We start from the raw sequence: 20,208 nt of genomic DNA on the forward strand, positions 1-20,208 counted from the left end.
ATGTTTTAGAGGTATTCCAAAGAACAGGAATACCATAATCTGTTTACTTCTTCTTTGATAGAAATGGGATTACATCCAGTTTCACTATTGTACATAACGCTGCAGTAAGATCATTGTATGGAATTTATTGCACTGCTATTCAACTGCTCAGTTTGCTTTGTTTCCTTTTAGTGAGAGACTATGATATATTTTTAACATTTTTATGGGAATTATTTTATAGGGAAATTAATTTTATCACTGAATAAATACATTTATGGGGAAACTGGCCTTCAAGGTCATCCATCTCAGTATTCTGGAGAAAAATCTTGAAACTTAGAAGGTATTATGCTTGCTCCATCACATTCTAACGAGTCATGTTAACAATTTAAAGTTGAATGTTTGAATAGCCTCTACTCTCTCTGTTCAGAAGGATGACTTTTTCTTGTCTTGAAAACTTCTGACTCCAGGGGCTCTCAGTTGGACTTCAGAGAGGATAAGATATTGGTGTCGCATCTGTTTCTCTTCAGCTGTAGGCTGAATCTTCCAAAGATCATAGAATTGAGCATGGTCCAATCGATATATATGATTTGGGTCAAAAATTCAAAGTAATGAACCCAAGATAGGAATCTATAACTTTGGTTCTTAATAAAGAATTTCCTTTGAGGACCTGCCCAGTGGCACAAGCGGTTAAGCGCACACACTCCGCTGCAGCGGCCCGGGGTTTGCCGGTTCAGATCCCAGGCACACAGCGATGCACCGCTTCTTAAGCCATGCTGTAGCAGTGTCCCATATAAAGTAGAGGAGGATGGGCACGGATGTTAACCCAGAGCCGGTCTTCCTCAGCAAAAAAGTGGGGGATTGACATTGGATGTTAGCTCAGGACTGGTCCTTCTCACACACACACACAAAAAAACAACAGAATTTCCTTTGATATTCTTAAGTCTCTGTGATTACTAGTAAAAACTCACCTATGGGTGAAGAGATTTGGTTCTGCTGGCAATGTCTGGCTTGAACATCCATAGTTAAGCCTGCCACATCTGTAGGTAGATTAGACTTGACCTCTTGATGACCTCTGCCCTTGGTCTTTGACCTGGGAAAAATAAGAATTTTAAAAAGCTGCTGTTATTAGCACTCAATGCTAGAAATGCCCATTAAAGAGTGAGTTTCATTTGGTAAACCAAAGGGAATATAAGCAAAACAATGTCTTTAATATCTATAAAATTTCAAAAAATTCTCATTTTTTAAAATGTAACTCTGTTTTTGCCACAGTGAAAACTGTGTATATATAGGAATGAAATATTCCTCTGTTCATTTCTTAAGTTGTTTCCATTGACTTGGATTTATCCTCTAATCCGTATTCCAACTGTGAAAGAACGTCTTGGTCCTTGAAAGAAGCCATTGAAATTTGATTTTCTTTTAGCTCGGCACCCTACAGGTTTGAGGAATAAATGATCATGTAATGATACAATGATTTTGAAATCTAATTGTAAATTAGAGGGGTGTAAGGGATGATTGAATGGTGTTTCATCCTCATGGTCGGGGTATTGTACACATGGACATGTAAACACGATTCAGAAAGCTGCTTCAGCCCCGTGACATCCCTGAGAACCACAGTTCAGGGAGGATCTAGGCACACAGCCATCTGCCTCGATCTCCTGGGTTACATGTAGATCCAGCTGTCTTGAAAGTGGCTTTAGAGCAGCTATCTATTTCTCCCCTTCCTTCTCTCCAGCTTATCTCAAAAAGTCTTGACTATCATATTTTAAAGTAAGACCAATTATAGTTATTTATATGAGCTTCTTGATCATTATTGCAGAGTAATAATCAGGCATACCATTAAATATCATTTAATTGATCTAATTAAATTTGTTGTACCTTATAATTGATTAGAACACTAAGTTTAGTTTAGAGTTTCATATTCACCAAATCTGTTAATCTACTTACAACTGCCATGTGCCTCACTCCTCTTAGAAGTGTATCTTTGGCCCATCACAAGATTTTAATGAATGAAATCATCATAAATTAAGATAATGTACTGTCTTTTGGATGATAGGGAGGCAGATGGGTCCATTTTGGAAATATGCCCATCTGTCTTTGCTCCCCATGGGAAGTTTCTGGTCACTAGGTCTCCAGGTGGCTTGCACAAGCCCTAGGTCTGTAATAGCTTGGTGCCTCTCCTTCTAATTGGGGTAGAAATAAAAGAGGTCAGAGAGCCTTATTAAAGTTTTGGTTGCATGAAGTCTTCTATGAAGACCATCCATGCATATTGTTCTGGGTAACTCTCTGTTCCTAGGACTACTAGTTACTTAAAGCGCTTGTCAGGAACTGTGAAAGGCCTGATATTTTACCTTACCTGCAAGTTAATAAGTCAGCCTACCATGGTCTTATAGATCTTGGCAAAAGACATGAGACCCATGGGTCAGAGACAAAGGACTTAATGTCACAGCAATAGCAGTGGCCAGAGTATCAGCATTTGCACCGGTTCACTAAATCCCACTTCCTACAGGGTGATACACAGTGGGCCGGGTGACATGCAGAGGTTTGCAAGAACTCAGAGCTTAAGGAACTCAAATCTTTGATAATGGGCAGGAAGTCTGCTGACCTTTGCCCCAGGGAGGGGTGTTATTTCTATTATACTGGGCAGTAAGCAAGCCTGCCCTTTGCTCCAGAGGAGGTCACTATTTCTGTCTTCCAAGGCTGACAGCTCTACACACATCCTTGAAAAGATAACCTGGTTTTACTGGCTTTCAAAGATAAGCTTGAATGAGAATCAATCATCATTCAGTTCTTCTGTTTCCTTTATTGAGATTGTGCAAATATGCTCTTTTCTCTGTAAAGTTCACTAACTTTATTCATACATAAGGGATGCTTTTGGTTTTATTTATTAAGTTGAAATTTTCTTATTAGAGCAAATGATGAAACTATTATGGGTTGGATCTGAAAGTATGCTTTTCCAAGAAAAGGTGAATGATCAGTGCTCATAGAACTTTGCCACAAGGAGCTCATAGCAACTTAAATGATTTTAATTTGATTACTGTTTTGTACAACTTTCTTCCATCTTACTTCATCCTCTCTGCTTCCAGTAACTCTCATATGGGAATGGGGCAGTTTCAGGGATTCACTGAACTCATTTACAATATTCAAATGGTTTTCTCTGTTATATTGTCTTTATTGAGGTAATGTTGACATACAACATTATATTAGTTTCAGGGGTACAACATAATGATTCATTGTTTGTATATATGTTGAAATGATCACCACAATAAGTCCAGTTAACATCCGTCCCCATACATAGTTACAAATTTTTTTCTCTTGTGATGAGGACACGGTGTATTTCAAGGTGCAGAGGAATCAACGATTATGTCTTACTTTTCCATATACAGCTTGATGGATTTGGACCTAAGTATACACCCTTGAGACTGTCACCACCATCAAGGCCACAAACATATCCATCACCTCCCAAAGTTTTCTCTCAACTCCTTTTGTACTATTATTCTGTGGTAAGAACTCTTAATATCTACTCTATTAGCAAATGTGACGTATGCAATACAGTCTTGTCAGCTGTAGGCACTATGCTTGTCCTACATCTCCAGAACTTATTTATCTTGATAACAGAAATTTTGTATCCTTTGACCATCAGCTCCTTATTTATCCATCCCCCCAGCCCCTGGTAACCACCATTCTAACCTCTGCTTGTATGAGTTTGACTATTTTAGATTCCACATATAAGTGAGTATTCGCCTTTCTCTGTCTGCCTTATTTCACTTAGCATAATGTCTTCCAGGTCCATCCATGTTGTCAAAAATGGCAGAAATTCCTTCTTTTTTCAAGGTTGACTAATATTGCATTTCTTTATCCATTCATCCATCAGTGACATTTAGGTTACTTCCGTGTCTTGGCTATTGTGAATTAGCTGCAATGAACATTAGAGTGCAGGTATCTCGTTGAGACCCTGATTTCAATTCCTGTGGGTATATACTAGAAGTGGGATTGCTGCATCATATGTTAGTTTTCATTTTTGGAGGAAGCTCACTGTTTTCCATAATGGCTGTACTAATTTACATTCCCACAAGGGTTCCTTTTCTCCACATCCTCACCAACATTTGCCATCTTTAGTTTTTTTGATAATCACCATCTTAACAGGTGTGAAGTGATAGCTCATTGTGGTTTTGATTTGCATTCCCTGATTAGTGATGCCGAACACCTTTTCATACACCTATTGGTCCCTTGTATGTCTTCACTGGAAAAAGTCTATTCTGGTCCATTGCCCATTTTTTAATTGATTTTTCTTTTTGTTATTGACCCAACACAAAAAAAGAGAACAAAATTTTCAGGCATTATGGGTGCTTCCCAGTTGATGCAGATGGTTTTGTTTTTACAATGGTACCAAAAGATAATGTTTCGTGCTTTTTCTTCAGCTTGTTATAAGACCAGCAGTAGCTACGGCATGGCAGATAATTGGGAACGTCTTGGTTTGGAGGTTTACAACATAAATGAGTGGTAAGGAATTTTTTATTATTCCAAGGAAAGTATTGAGATCATAGTCCATGGAATCCAGGATTGATAGGTGTAGGAGGAACTTAAGGTGAGGATCGGTGATCTGGCATTACTTCTGATCTTGAGGGACAGGTATCTACTGTATGAGTGTTTGAATAAAAGTATTAGAGATCAGGAATTTGTGGTGAGTGAATACGTTTTCTGAATTATTTACTTTTGACCATAACCGTTTGGATTATGTGAACATCTGGGATATGGGAGTAAGTCGTTAACAGGGGGTGGTTGATAATGTCACTATTGATTTAACTTCTATGAACACCAAGTGGTCAATGGATTAAGCAAATGAGTAGTCAGAAAACACAGAAATGGTAGGATTTGGGATTTAGTAAAGGTTTGGGGACCGACTGTCCTGAGAGGGAGTGTCAGGACTTGTGCGGTTTAGAGTGACAAGGACAAGAATATAATAGAAACACACTCAAACAGGGAGGGGTGTTAACAGGATGGGGGAGGAGAAATGATCTGGAGTAGCCTTGAATTTTGACCTTGAGCTTTCTGTTCTTGATGCAAATTTGCCTGATGACATCCCAGGACACAAGTCAGATCTATCCCTGGAGGACAGAGGGAGGGTGGAAGTACAAAACAACCAGGATAATTGTCCTAAAAAGTCAGGGTTCCTTTGTCATTTGACCCAATTTCATGATTTATTTTTGTAAGGTAAGAGGAAAAGAAGGATGATAGTTACGTCTTCACAGAGGAAGCAGTGTAACTATGGGAACCAGTCCAAACCAAAGCCTGGTTTAAGCATTTTCAACCCTTTGAGGATGTCCAGTGACATATTCAAGAGGCCGGATACTAGAATCCCATCCCATTCTGGCAGTGACGGGTCTCTGGGAGGACACTTTGGACCAGCCCCACCAGGTCTGCTGGCCCGAGAGACCGCGAGGACTCCAGGCCTGCAGCAGTGCAGGACAACTGGTAAGTCCTTTCAATCTTGCCAAAGCGTTGCAAAAACTTGCACCTAGTCACACAGGTGAATCCCTGCCAGGTGTGCTCGCAGGTGATCTGCACTCCAGGTCCCATGCCCACTCCTGCCGGTCTTCAGATTTGGCAGAGATGATTCCAGGAGCTGATCTGGGCATTCCACAGTTCCACTGCCAACAATTTCTGGCGACTGAGGAAGGTATCAGGAAGGAGGAAAGGGCAGTGAAGAGCACAGGAGAGAGACTGGTGGTAGCACTGATGGCGGACAGACTTGCTAGCGAGGCAGAGAAAGTGAGGGGCCAAGAAGGACGTCCTGACAGCAGATGAAATGGAGCAGGCACCTCAGTGAGGTCTCTTGGCAGCGTCCCTAATGTTTCCTTGCTTTGAGCTCTTGAAACTTTAAAACATACCAATACGTTTCTTTTATTAAACTCTGCTGCGTGAAATAGAAAATATAGACAGTGGTTTCTTTCTGAGGTGAGAGGTTGAGTTTCAGGTGAGGAGAGAAAGATCTTCTTTTTTCATGCTGTTCTCTCATTTTCCTTTACTATGCACATTATTTATTTTTACTTTCAAGTCAGCAGAGAGTTATCAACGTCACGGGATGATTCAGTTTTTCCCCACAGTCACAGTAAAACCTACTTAAAGTGGATTATTCTTTTTGTGTAATATTCCAATAGATTCCAAAATATTATTTCAAAAGCACTTCGATGTCTATGTTCTCAAATTAGATATTTACTTCTAAGTCTCCATTTTTATGTTCTTTGTTGCATGCTACTTCAGAGTTGCATCTAAGGAAATACCAGATTTCCCTCAGTTTTTTAGATCCATATGTGTTGGAAATTTGATTCATGTAGATGGACATGGCAGTTGGGGGATCGTGCTATTATCAAAAGAGGCCTTTTCAGCATCAGTAATCTGACAAGAACCCACTGCTTGTTGGGATTCAATTGTCTATTTGGGGGATCAAGCTTTCACTGTTGGCACTTCTCTTTCTCTTTGGAGGGAAAGTATGGCCTTCCCAGTTTTTTCATTACCAAACCACTTTCCTGGGTGGTTATGCTGTGTCAGGAAGGGCCTGGGATGCCGGGAACCAGAATTCATCCTCAGCTTCTGGCTGTCCTGAGAAGGCTTCCCTGGCAGAGTCCAGCCTGTGTGTCTGGGTGACACTTGCAGCCATCAGAAAGGAGGCGATAACTCACAAGTGCCAAGCGATTCATCTGGCCCTCGTCTTACAGGGTGTTCCCAAGGGAAGAGCTTCAAAATGCCACTTAGTAACCCTTTGAAAGCTTCTAGTCATGTGGTGGGTTCTCGGTGTGAGCTCAGAGCAGTGTCTATTCACCACCAGATGGGGAGCATTTCAGTATTTTAATTGGTAAGGCTGTGTTCATGTACGTCCATGGATCATCAGTTCCGTGGCATTCCCTGCTGGAGCCCCCCACACCCCCGTCATACCTGATCTTTCAAAGCTCCAAACAGGGTTCACACCCCAGCAGGTGGTTGTAATGTAACCACAGCACAAGACTGGGGAAAAAATCACAGACACCCAGGGTTGACACACTTTAAGGGCTTGGGCCCAGTTGCCCCATTTGGACGAGTTTGGAACACCAACACTGAGTGTGTAAACTTGAGGATTGTCCAAGACCATGGACCTCAGAAGAACACGGGCTCAGAAGTCACCTTGGACAGCAAGGGACAATGTGGGGTCACTGACTGGCCAGGATTATGGTCCCTTATCCTGGCAAAGTAGAGCTCACTCGGGATCCATCAGGCCAAGTCAAGGAGGAGGTTTGGGGCTTTCTAGGGAAATTCTGTCCTAAAGGGAATTGCATAAGGAAGGCAGGGGTGCTGAGAATCCTAGTTCACAGGGAGCAGTCATGTTTATGGAACGAGGCCCAGCAGTAGCCTTAAAAGCTGCATCACAAATCTTTCCTCCTGGATACAAATCAAGCAGGAAAAGGAATTCAGGGTCCTGGACAGGGATCCCAGCAGGATTCAAATCTAGGTCAGGGGTGAACATGGAGCCCCTAGAGCGTCCTCAGGAGGGAAAGTCCTGCCTGCCTTTAGTCCATCTGCAAATGAACTTCCGCGGGTCTTGTCCTCTCAACGTGCACGTTTTGATCTTTTTCCATTGTTTTCTCCACTTAGAGCTGATATATTCCCAGAGATTGAACTAGAAAACAACAAGTTCCTAAAATTTGGTCAAAAGAAACCTCAAGAAGAGAAGCAGAAAACATTCCCTCTTCCTCCAGAATTAGGAAGGCAGCCCCTGCCTGTGGCATGACATGGTCCTGCGTAGTGCTGTTTTAAAGTCACCCACATTTCAGTGGTTTTTTTCTCTGCCTGTGAAAGTACCTTCAACCTTTAAATCTCAGGAGAAGGGGTGGTGGGCCGTGTCTGCACCTGGAGGAGCTGAATGATACTGAAATGAACTGGTCCTCGGTGTTAGGGGGACTTGGGATTGTCCCCACTAGCCAGAGAAGGGGCTGGCCCTTCTCCCTTCTCCCACATACAATAAGCTGATGACCCGGAAGAGTTCTTGATTCAAGGAGAAATGTGAGATTCTGTGTCTCCCTCACATGCCTACAGAAAGTGACAGAACCACACCACAAGTTCCAGGCTGTAAAGGGAACAGGACTTTAATATAATATTCAAACATGGCATTTATTATTTACAACAAATAACTACTGTCCCTCCCCAATGGGTTCATAGGTGCTGGGGGATGTCAGGGAGCTGAGATGGGGTCGTCCTCTCTCTCTTGGGCTTCAGGGGACTCCAGGAATCAGCTTACAATGCTCCCCTTCCTGTCAGGTGGGAGGAGCTGGCCCGGTGCATCGCAAGCTTCCCAGCTGTGTCCCGGCTGCTGAGGATGAGGCTGTGATCGGCCACTGGTATGGGGCTCGGTATTGGGGCCTGGGGGCTGAGTAGAAGTGTCGGGTTATCTTGGGGGGCCTCCCTCAGAATCATGGCCACCCACCCTGTCCCCACTGCACTGGGTGCTGCAGACCCTGTGCTCAGTGCTGTTAGCCACCAGTACCCCATTTGTCCCTGCCACGGGAGCAATCGTTTACTATCACCTATTTCACAGAGGAGGAAACGGAGTCTCAGGAAGCTGAAGAGAGTCACCCCAGTCACAGGACTGCTCAGTAGTGGAGGTGGGATCCCAGTGCCAGCTATCGGACTCCCCAAGGACACGCTTAGCTCAAAGCTTTACTGAACTCCTAGGAGTCAGTCACCCCAGCCCAGACACTCACTCACCCCTGAACTTGATGATGGCCGGCTCTTCTTGGCCTTGAATATTCTGCTGGCCAACTAGATCTGGGGATCCAGCAGGCAGGACAGGCTGTAGCTACAGTACAGAGAGGCACCTCTGAGCCTACCAGGAGCCACACCTCAGGTGTCCCCCCACTGCCTTCCCAGCAGCTGGAGTCTGGGTGTCCCAGAGTTCGCCAAGCAATAAGGCCTGGGGCTGAGCAGGGGGCCATGGAGACAGGCTCTCTGGACTGGCCAACATGGAGAGTCCACCCCTGCCCTCACTCAACTCCTGCACAGCCTCAACTATCATTCTCGTTGAGCAGCTCCATGTCCTGGAATCAGGCCCCAAATCACTCCTCCAGCTCTGGTTGTAATTCTTTGCAACCACTGGGAGCAGCAGCATCTCCCTCATGACTCGGTATTCCTGGGACCAGAGGGAAGGAGAGGATGCACACAGGGCCTGGGTGGGGGATGCTGCAGGGGCCTTGTGGGGGGTGAGGGGTGGGGCAGGGGACCAGTCCTGGCAACGCTCCTTCCCACCAGTTCTATCCAGGCTCTACCTGTTCTCAGAATGGGAATAATCAGCCCCTCCTCCAGGAAGTTATCCTTGATGCCATCCTCCCCTCAACCAACCCGCCAATTGGATGGGTCTCCCACTTCTCTGTTATCGAAGTCTTCCACTCAATGTAAGATACAGGGGGTGGAACCAGGGACTGTTCTGCCCAGAGGGTCTCTGATTTCCACCTCCTTCCCCTCCCCTGCAGGGAGTGCCGCAGCTGCTCACCTCAGTCCCTTTCTTAAGGTTGATCTCATTCCCCTGGAAGGTGGAGAGCCAGAGTCCATCAGACAGAATGCCATAGACTGACTAGCCCCTTATGTCCACCCCTTCTCATGTTGCACTACTGCCAGGTCCCCAGAGGGGGCGGAGCATGCAGAGAAAAGAGGACTTGGACCTAGGCCGGGCTCTGGGCTCCAGAGAAGGAGGACATGGGGGGAGGCTGAGGGACCTGGCAGCACAACCCTCTCTGATGACAGATTTGGAGGCTGAGGCCTCAGGCAGAGGGGACTGCTCAGCAACTTATGTGCTGCCTGACTTGGGGGGGGCCGACCCCTCTCTCCCTCCATGGGCAGCATGGGAGTTAGAGGCTGAGTCCAGCTCAGATAAAACCTCACGCGGCTGTGCCATCAGGCAGCTCTGAGCTTCCCCAGCCTGGGGAACCGGAATGGGTGTCTCAGGTGGAGCCTCTGTTCACTCATCTCTAAGATGGGCCTGATGCCCCAGCTCCCAGGGGCCACTGCGAGGCTCCCAGGAGAGATGTGTCAAGTGCTGAGAGCTCGGAGCACATTTCGGGGGCTCCCGCATCCCAAGGTTCAGGATCGTGGTCCTTCCTGCCTGGCCTCAGGTTCACCCACCTCGAGATAATCACCCATCGCCAGACACAGCATAAGCAGGTCACCAAGGAAAGTGCCAAGATAGGGGACGACACCCTGTGACATTGGGGTGCGGGTGGGATGAGCCCTTGCTCTCAAGTCGACCCCCTGCAGACCCTCCCCTGAAAAGTCCACAGCCACAGCCTCCTGGCCCACCCCAGGGTTCCCACGGGGAACAGCCTAGGACCCTTAGCAGCCTCCCCTCAATTCCTCCTTGCTTCACACCCCAAGAACACCACACTCCTCCTCCTCCTCTCCCAGGGCAGGCTTCTAGCAAATCACAGGGTATGCGGTCCCTGTCCCTCCCCACAACAAACCCATCCTGCACCAGCTCTTCCAGGCCATCCCGGTCACTTCTACTGGGGGATTCGGACACTGTGGCACCAAGAGAAAGGGCCCTCCTCTCTTGATTTGAGGCCTCCAGCTGGGAGCGCAGAGCCCCTCCCCCACAGGCACACTCACCTGCTGCTGCTGCTGCTCCTTCTCCTGCACCCTCTGGGGGTTGATTTCCGGGGGGCAAACGTGGAAGGCCCCTCCTGTCAGGGTCGAGGACAGTGTCAGTGAGGCCATAGTCCCCTCACCGCATTTCTCTCCAGCACCACTCGCCTCCGACACTGGACATCTGACTCGAGTCAACTGGTACCAATGCCACTCCACCCTCCAAGGTCTTGTGATTCCAGAACAAGCCCAGTTTCAACTCTCTGAGTGTAAGCTTGGGCTTGCGTCCTGGACTCCCTGAGCCTGTTTCCTCATCTGGAAAGTGTGAGAACTCCAGCTACTTCACAGGTTCTCCTGAGGACTCACTGTCGCATGACTGTCATCACTGTTCTCGCCCTCACCCCTCCAGGGAGCAGGCAGAAAGCTCCCACATTCCTTTCCTCCCTCTTACCTCATCACCCCCATGTGAGGCCTGCACCACACGATCACCATCCTTCCATTTCCCTGATGGGGAGACAGAGGCCCAAACAGGGGCAGTGAGTTGCTCAGGGGCCACAGAGGAGAGGCCACTTGGCCCTCCCAGCCAGAGACCCTGTTCCAACATCCTCACCTAACCCCCAGCCCCACCACTGACAACAGTCCTGACCCCCGAGCTCTCGAAGCTTGGTCGTGGGCCGAGGCGTGGATGGAGAGGATGTGGTGTCTTGGGAGTCTGGTTGAATGGCTCCTGCCTGCCCCAGTCTCGTGGAGTGTCTGGCCCCCAGGCTGGGACAGAGGCAATGCCAAACCCTTCTCCTCCCCAAGGAACCACTCAGGATATTCCCCTGCACTGAACTCTTTCTTTATCCACTCAGAAACTGGACCCCCAAGGTGCCACCTCTGATCAACAGGGAAGGGGTGAGAGGACATTTTGCTTCCCTGTTTACATGAAGCTCCTAACTTCCTTTCAGCAGGATCCACTAAGAATCTATCAGTTGCCTAGGCGCTACTCATAAGCCACCTGGGGTATATGTCATTGCCAACCAGGCATTCAGGTGAGACTCCGTTGTTGACTCGAGTGACTGTTCTAGGCGTCCAGGGGGGGTCCCAGAACGCACACACATCTGTCTCTGGTCCAGCTGTTCAGATCCAAGGATGAGCATCTTGTTTGTCCACCTGGGCCAGGGGAATTCCCTGCTGTGCCCGTCCCTGGGGTAGGCAGTGTGCTCTCCCCTTGGAGACATGGTGAAGATAGAAGGAGCAGCAGGGGCCTGGCTTCCTGAGGACAGGTTTAGGCTGAGGGATAAACCCACCCAACCACCCAACAGCCTGGGAGAAGCTACATTCAGCAGGACGGAAGTGCATGGAAGCCAGAAATCTGCTGATGGCGCCAGCTCGGCAACTCGCCCTGGAACAGCACAGCCAACACCACTGTGTCCCATGACCAGGGCCTCCTGCCCACAAACGGCACCCCACCTGCCCATGGGCCAAACAGATCCCTAAGCTTGTTAACCTGGACAAGATAGATGGGAACGTTTCAGAGAAAGTTCAAGTGAGAAACTATCAAAACCACAGCTTGCCCAGTCCCCCTCCCCCCGTGGCCCCTCCTCTCTTTCCAGACCCCCAGCCTCCACTCTACCTTGGTCATCAGTTCTCTGCTCAAGGACTCGTCTTGGCTATAGTGCTCCTTAAGTTTTTCAGAGCTCTCCCTGAGGAGAGGGGAAAGAGGGAAGGATAAATTTAGGGATAATGTGAGGGGTCTGAGTGCAAATCCTTTTCTTTGACAACCTGAGAGATTCAAACTGCCTGGAGGAGTGCTCTCACTGGGCTCCTCTGAGGGCTAAGGTCTTGTGAGACTGGGAGGGGGCTCTCCTGTTGGTCACTGGGGTCTCCATTCCCCCGCTATACAGAGCAGCTCTCTTTTGACCACTTTCAGTTTCAACTGGGCATAGAGTTCTGTTGCTATAAACACTTGAAAATCTCCAATGTGGCTCAACCCAGTACCTGGCATTTAGAGAAACCGAATCCTGAAGCAGAATTGGTGCACTAAGGACACCAGGAGACTTAGAGACCCACCGCTGAGGCCCAGGCCCTGTTCCAAGCATTTGCTGCCACCCAGGAGTTCCCAGCTGACTGAGGGGCCAATGGCAGACATACGGGAGATCCCCCATCCACCCTGGTCCTCCTATGGAGAGAGGCCTACCCACCAGGAAACTTCCCCCATGTGTTCTTCAGGTGGCATATGGATGTTTTCTGCAGAACAGAGATGACAGTGCAGGGCGAGGAGAAGTTCTTCAGGATCTTGCACTCCTGGGGAAGGGAAGAGAATGAGCTGTGAGGTGGGGCGCTGGAGCCCTGCTTGCTCTAGCTTCAGTCCCCTTCTATTTAAATCTCCTCTCCTGGATGAGACAGATGCTCAGGGAGCCCCAGAAGGGCACATTTAGGACCCAAAGAGTAACACTCACAAGGAGGAGGATTTTAGCTCAACCCAGGGAGGGAGCCAGGTAGGAAGTGAGCATCCCCGCACTGGGACCTGGAGTCAAGGTCAGCATTCCCCTGGCAAGAAGGGCCTAGGGACTTGCAGGGGCTTAGACCACACACTGCAATCCTGGGACCTGATAAAGGTGGAGGCAGTTCCCAAGGCTCCAGAGAGGGGCTCCACTGGGCCTCCCACAGCACACCTGGGCCACCTGGATCCAGCGCTCCACCACCCTCACCCTGTCCTGGGCCATCATGCTCGGGTCCCCGAGGCAGGTGGTGACGACGAGGCTGGCCACCCTTCTGAAGTGGTCGATGGTGGCCCGGACGGTGTGTGCCAGGTGCTCATTGCTGGGCTTGTTCCTCTTGCCCCAGGTGGAGCCCAGGCACTGAGAGGGCACCACCTTCCGGAAGAGCTCCTGGGGAACAGGGGGAGTGTCACCCAACATTGCCACACCCCAGCTCTGTGTCCACATCCCCAAAAGTCCCACACAGGGGTCACAGTTTAGAGCTGGAGCTCAGGAAGCTCATGATGTGGCCTGAGCCTTGTGAGAGTCCCTGGCTTTTCTTCTCTGTCCACTGAGGGTACCCAGAGGATGACCCAGGACCCAATACTGGCAGGGAAGGGAGAGGGACATTTGCATCCAGCCCATCCTGGCTAACTCCAAGCTCCAGATGGTGGCTCACCTCGGCTCATCCCAAGGGGGCATCTTCCAACACACTGATCCCCCTCTGGTCACACTCCCCATTCTGATGCACATTCTCCCCTGGCAGCTACAACCACGGGCCTTGTCTGTCTCCCTTGTAGTGGAGTACACATCAGGTGTCTAATAAGTCCTGAGGCTGTTGAGCTTCCTGAGCAGACGGTTGGGCCACCAGGGACCTGGCTGCATACAGTGAGTTCCCCTCCACTACTGATGTGCCAGGCCCTGCTCACCCTTCCTTCTCTTCAAGGAGCCGGCACAGCCACTCTGTGCAGCAGGTCCTGTTAGTGTCCACCTCTACGCTCTGCAGGTGGAAAGCAAAGGCTTAGGGGTTCAGAAAGTTGCCCAGGTCGTATGGTTGGTAAGGGGTGGAGCCAGGATTCGGGCCCAGATCATAGGAGACTGGATGAGGTCTGGGGCAACGATGGCAGAGGGAAGGCCTACCCCACCCCGCCCTGAGAGCCCAGCTGCTCACCGCATCCATCACGGTCAACTGCTCCACCACCAGCTTAGGAGGGAAGGCCGTAGGTTGGGCTTCTTCTCACACTTCTTAGCCACAGGTGGAGATGGACTTCCCACTAGAAATGATGGTCCAGGTGACTCCAACTCAGCAGCTCCCACTCCTGCTGGAGCCCATGTTGGCCCTTGCTCCACCTCCAACACTGCTGGTGGAGGGGACACTGGCTCCAGTGCTAGAGGGTGTGGTGTCAACGGAGCTGGAGCCAGCTCTACCTCCACCACTGCCCACAGCTCTGCTTCTGCTGCTGGCTGGAGCTCTGGAGCTGACTCTGGAGCGGGATAAAGAGAAAGGTTCACTCACATAGCTGACTTTCCATGTGTCCTTCTAAATACAGGAAAGATCCCACTTCTCTTCCAGGAATAGCCAGCCTGCAGTCCCCCTTAGCCTCTGGCTCTGCCTCAGTGGCCTCCTAAACTCACAACAGACAAGGGAAAGAGGGTCACGGGAGCTCAGCTCTGAACCAGACAAGGTTACCTGCATGTACGTCCCCTTTAGCTTGAAAAAGAGACAGCCCCTGACTGGTCCCACCCTAGTTCTGGTCCAACCCCATCATCTCAAGGTCCTGAGTGTGGAGGCCCTCTGCTCCTGCTCTCATCTCAGAGCAGCACTGGATGGTGTGGGTGGCCTCATGTACCTGCTCCTTGTCTAGTGAGTTGGTGGAGTTGAAACCATTGGGCAGCTACTCGACGACCTCCTGAGTGGAGTTCTGCAAAGACTGCCTGGGAGCTGGGCCAGAGGGAATCAGGGGCTGCCTGCACACTGCCACTGAGGCCAACCCCCAAGAGAAAGTCTGCTCCTCAGTTCAGGCACAGAGGGCATCCTGGCAAAGATCTTTGGTCAGGGAGGGAAGGAAATGAAACCTCTAGGGCTCAATAATATACGAGTAGAGGAGCTCACCTTCTCATGCTGTCAGCCATGATCTGGGGTATGAACGTGACAGACCCACCAGGTTTCCGACACCTAACAACAAGCTCCTGCCCAGGAATGGCCTGTCCCACATACCCTGCCTTCCCCACTCCACACAGACACACAAACACACACACACACACTATGAGGGGCCTGGAGTGTGGGGTTGATCAGGTGGGATCACCGTTGTGTCCTGGCCTGCACTAGCCTTTCCTGGGCTCCCCCATGTTACCCTTCACTGCCTCCTGTCAGACACCCAGAGGCGTCAGGGATGAGGGCTGAGCCAACATCGGCAACAATCAAAAAGATTCTCTTTCTGGGTTTTTTTGAGGCCAGATCCTCCAAAAGTTTGGATACAACAACAAAACATTTTTGCTTCTTGGCTGTCTCCATTCAAGTGAGCTGGATGGGGGGCTGTGGGTGCCTGGTTACCAGAGTTCTAAGATCTGTTGAGGCCTAGGACCAAGGAGATGGGGTCATTTTTCAAGATTCCTTTACCTGGGACCCTTACCTCAATCAGATTTCTCCAGAGCTGCCCATTGAGCCCGGGCTGCTCACCCTCCTCTCTCATGTCACTTCCTGAACTGTACACAAGGAGCCTACACAGCCCTAGCCACAGTTCCCTGGAAACCTAACTCAGGTCCTAGCTTTGAGGAGACAGAGATGAATGCAGACCTCCTCTTTCTTACCAGTTCTGCATCCTGGGAAAGTCCCTGTGCCTCTCAGGTCCTCCCTAGTCTCCAAACCTGCACCATGGGGATCAGGCTAGAATCTACTTCCTAGGGACCTCACCCGGTGTATATGAGATAATATCTATTACCCCTGTGGGCTGGTGTCACATGTACCTAAGGCACAAACTTAGAGATGGAAGAATAACAAGAAGGGGTGACATGTAGCACAGAACACCACTCAAAACAGGCCTGGATTCTAGCAATGTGATATTGGAACAGTCACTTCCAACTTGGCCTCATTTTCAGGTCAGCATCATGAGGGGTTTGAAACTAACGGAAATTTAGATACTGCCTTCTGTGGCATAAAACCATTCAACTGTTTCCTGTTTTATGGAGAATGAGACCCAAGTGCCTCATCTTGGCCTATGAGGTGGGAAGCCTCCACAATGGTACCCAGTAAACCCCACCCATGGCATAGCCATCCCCGTGGAACCACTAAGTGGTTAGTAACTGGCTTATGAACATAATAAGAGCCAATGTGATGGGATGTCTTGTCTAAATTTTAACTACACAAGTCTCTCACTTCCTCTTACTCCCTCTCTCATGTTCCATCTCTCTCTCTCACTCTGTCGAATCCCTGTAACTGAGGAATCAAATACCAGTGTTTTGGGACTGCCCAATGTGGAGGCCTATAGAGGAGAGAAGCACGGGAGTGCCCAGGCCAACAGACAGAAAGGAACTCAGGCTCTCAGTCCAAACTGAACCCTGAAGGCTGAGAGTGACCTTGGGGGCTTGTCCTCCCCCAGTTGAGCCTCAGTTGAGGCCACAGCCCCAACCTGTTCAACTCAGTGAGGCAGAGGCACCCAGCTAAAACGTGCCTGATTGCTGATCCACACAAATTGTGAGATAGTCAACATTTGTAGTTTTGAAAAGCAAGGTTAGGGGCAATGAAGTCAGAGAGGGAAAGGTAACTGACACAGCCTACCAGGCCCTGGCCCTACCTTCCACCCCAGCTCCTGTTCTCTCCTCCCAGCCTCCCTCCAGCTGCACTGGCCATATTTCTGACCTCCTCTGGCCAAACTCACTTCTGCCTGTGAGACTCAGGACCGGTGGTGCCATCTCCCTGACACACTGCTCCCAGACCCCTGAAGGGCTGGCTCCCTCTTGTCATTCTGGTCCCAGCAAATGTCACCCTATTGAGGCCTTTCAGACCCTCCTACCAAGTGACGCCCAACCCTCCCTCACAGCCCCCTGCTGTGTTTCTCTACAGCACTTGCTGAGAGGAACTTATCCACGGCTCTCAGAATCAGTGACAAAGATGGAGAACTCAAAGGTTTTGCGGGTACCAATGCCTGTGTTTCTCATCCCCTAAGCCATCAGATGTCTCCTTTGGATCCCACTGCTGCCACCAAACTGGTACAAAACAAAATAAAACTGAGTAAATTTTAAACATCTTATCGGCTTTATTCAACAGTTCATGAATCAGGCAGCATCCAGTCTAGCAGAGAGAAAGGAGCTCCAAGGAGCTGTACAAAATGAAAGACTTTTATAGGCAGAAGGGAGCAGGAACAAGGAAATTACACTACACCAAAAAGAGGGTTGGTTACTGCAAGGTTACCTTCCTTTAGGGGATGGCAGGGCTCTATTAGGAAGGTGACCTACCTGCTGCTCATCAGGCGATTCCCAATTGACTGGTTTATGATTCTATTCCTGGGAGGGCAAAAAGTCTAATTAAATCTCGGCTTGTTGACGTGAGACTTAGGCTAAGTGGCTCTATTAGGGCCTGGTGTCTTGTTTTATTATTTTATTTATTTATTTTTTTTGTGAGGGAGATCAGCCCTGAGCTAACATCCATGCTGATCCTCCTCTTCCTTTTTCCTGAGGCAGACCAGCTCTGAGCTAACATCTATTGCCAATCCTCCTCCTTTTTTCCTTCCCCAAAGCCCAGGTAGATAGTTGTATGTCATAGTTACACATCCTTCTAGTTTCTGTATGTGGGATGTAGTCTCAGCATGGCTGGGGAAGAGGTGCGTCGGTCACGCCCGGGATCCGAACCCAGGCCGCCAGTAGTGGAGCGTGCGCACTTAACAGCTAAGCCACTGGGCCTGCCCTGGTGTCTTGTTTTAAACACATTACTTCTGCTGGTCCCTGATTTCCCCAGTTACACCCCAGCTGTCCCTTCATTGACCATTGTTGGTCACACACCCACTGCACCTGCCTCCAGTCCTTCCCCTTCAACACCGTAATCTCACACACAGCTCCTCCCGACACTATCATGACGTCTCCCACCACACGTCCCCTATACTTTCCACACTGCCATCAAGATGCTTCACAAACACCACAACCATTTATGTCCAATGGGCTTAGAGGTCTAACCGTGCACTGGGAATCAGGAGTCACAGGGTCTGTCACTTGGCCTCCAATCACCTACTGTACCCCAGCTGAAGGGCTTACCCTGCAGAGAGACTCAGTTGTAGCCAACTCCATTGAACAACATCTTTGCCCCAGGCTTCCTTCAAAATGCTCCACCCACTTTCTGCCCCAACTGCTCCTTGAGGGATCATTTTGGGGTAGGCTTTGAGGCCACCTTGGTGATTTTGTGCCCAGGCCCAAACAGCTCTTGGCCGACAAACACTTTAACCATACCCCCTGAAATCATATACCACAGGTAGCCAGTGAATGGGTGCAAATTATTTTACCTCAAGACACCTAAGGAATATTTTACACCAGGAGCATCCACTTTTGGGTTTTACTGTGGTCTGATATCACAAGGCTCTCATCCAGTGAGCTTCTCTCTTCCCCAGCCCTCTGAGCAGCTTTCTCCAGGCTATATTGTGCAATGCAGTATTGTTTCTCTCTCAGCCTGCTTCTCTCAGGTCGCAGGTCCCCTGAGTTTCCTGCCCTGACAGGCTACCAACAACCCATAGAAACAATGTCAGTCCTATAGCACTGGGTTTTCAGTTCTACTAGGATTGACTGACTGGACTGGGCACAGGTGCGGTGGCCCTACCCACACAAAATCAGGAAACTGAGGCAACTAAGAAGTATCAACAACCTTAACAGAACATGGACAACAACTCCATAAGAACATATCCTAACCCCTGAACAACACACTCATGAGTCTCTCGCCTAAATGGTTTTAGAAAATGGCCTGGCCCTAGACTGTCTATACCGGCCAAGGAAGGAGGGGTTGGTGCCTTTCCTAGAACCACACTTGCTGAGTGTACATCAACAGAGAAGTTCAAACCTACCTCCACCAAATGGCCCAAGAGGTTAAAATATTGCATAATATTACCCAAATCTTTGAATAGATACCAAAGGCCCCCGAGATCACTGACCTATTTTCATGGCTGGTCTCTCCAAGTTGGGGACAATGGAAATGGACTGGATTTTAGACTGTTGCTTGTATAGTCATAGGATTTGTTACTATAGCCCTCGTCGGATGTTTACTCTCTTGGCTACAACTTGCCCTACCCCTAATAACTCCATTAATTACACTTATTAAATATACCAGGCAACTTAAAATTAACCAATACCCTGATTAACTTAAAAAATTCAAAATTTTTATGTGGAAAATCTGCTTAACATAGAATACACCGTTTTAAGCATTTCAAAGTATACATTTCTGTGGCTTTTAGCACAATGATTATGTCGTGTGGCTATCACCACTATCTAATTCCAGAACATTTTCAACACCCCCAAACAAACCCATACTCATTCACAATCTATTTTCTGCTAACCCAAACCCATGGAAACAACTCATCTGTTTTCTCCCCCTATGGATTTTCCTATTCTGGACATTTCATTCAAATGGCATCCTGTTATCTATTGCCTTTGTGGATGGCTTCAGTGAGCACACATGTTTCAAGATTCACCCATGGCCGAGCATGTAGCAGTACTTAATTCTTTTTTATGGCTTATAATATCCTATATTATGAATAGGCCACATTTGGTTTATGCAGTGATAACTGGATAGAAATTTGGGTTTGTTTCACTTTTGGACCATTGTGAACACTGTTGCTTTGAATGTCTATGGGCAAGTTTGCTCTTTTGGACATATCTACCATGGGCCTCTCCAGGTCAATGGTAATTCTAAGTTTAAGATTTTAGAAAATGCCAAGCTGTTTTCTGCAGTGGCTGCATCATTTTACTTTCCCACCAGTAATGTATGTGGGTTTCCCTTTCTACACATCTTTACCAACACTTGTTATTTTCCATTATGTTGAATATAGCCTTCATTTTGAGCGTGAAATAGTATCACATTGTGCTTTGAATTTGTATTTTCCTAATAATTAATGATACTGAGCAACTATCTTGTGCTTATTGGCCATCTATGTATTTCCTGGAGACATGTCTATTCCAGTTGCTT

The 20,208-nt window shown here is 48.4% G+C and overlaps 1 protein-coding gene across 50 annotated transcripts in view; it reads right to left on the minus strand.

The window, feature by feature from the left end:
• LOC147911292 (ral guanine nucleotide dissociation stimulator-like) overlaps positions 1 to 20,208 on the minus strand; it is an 85,501-nt gene that overhangs the window by 36,542 nt on the left and 28,751 nt on the right. For 12 of the 50 annotated variants that reach the window (XM_087428291.1, XM_087428290.1, XM_087428300.1 and 9 more), the window contains 8 exons: positions 14,218 to 14,530; positions 13,242 to 13,457; positions 12,764 to 12,870; positions 12,200 to 12,269; positions 11,968 to 12,073; positions 11,033 to 11,085; positions 10,606 to 10,679; positions 948 to 1,069 (listed from right to left, as the gene is read on the minus strand). In XM_087428291.1, coding sequence (XP_087284417.1) covers positions 948 to 1,069; positions 10,606 to 10,679; positions 11,033 to 11,085; positions 11,968 to 12,073; positions 12,200 to 12,269; positions 12,764 to 12,870; positions 13,242 to 13,457; positions 14,218 to 14,226 — 757 coding nt within the window. In that variant the 5' untranslated portion in view covers positions 14,227 to 14,530. Of the gene's footprint in view, positions 1 to 947; positions 1,070 to 8,078; positions 8,378 to 8,715; positions 9,137 to 9,398; positions 10,201 to 10,605; positions 10,680 to 11,032; positions 11,086 to 11,967; positions 12,074 to 12,199; positions 12,270 to 12,763; positions 12,871 to 13,241; positions 13,458 to 13,725; positions 14,047 to 14,217; positions 14,531 to 20,208 lie in introns of those variants that run through there. The other 38 variants (XM_087428317.1, XM_087428316.1, XM_087428315.1 and 35 more) reach the window with 34 other exon arrangements.

Source organism: Ceratotherium simum, unplaced genomic scaffold, assembly GCF_057802395.1.
Source record: "Ceratotherium simum simum isolate JZ-2026a unplaced genomic scaffold, ASM5780239v1 HiC_scaffold_44, whole genome shotgun sequence".
Lineage (NCBI taxonomy): Eukaryota > Metazoa > Chordata > Mammalia > Perissodactyla > Rhinocerotidae > Ceratotherium > Ceratotherium simum.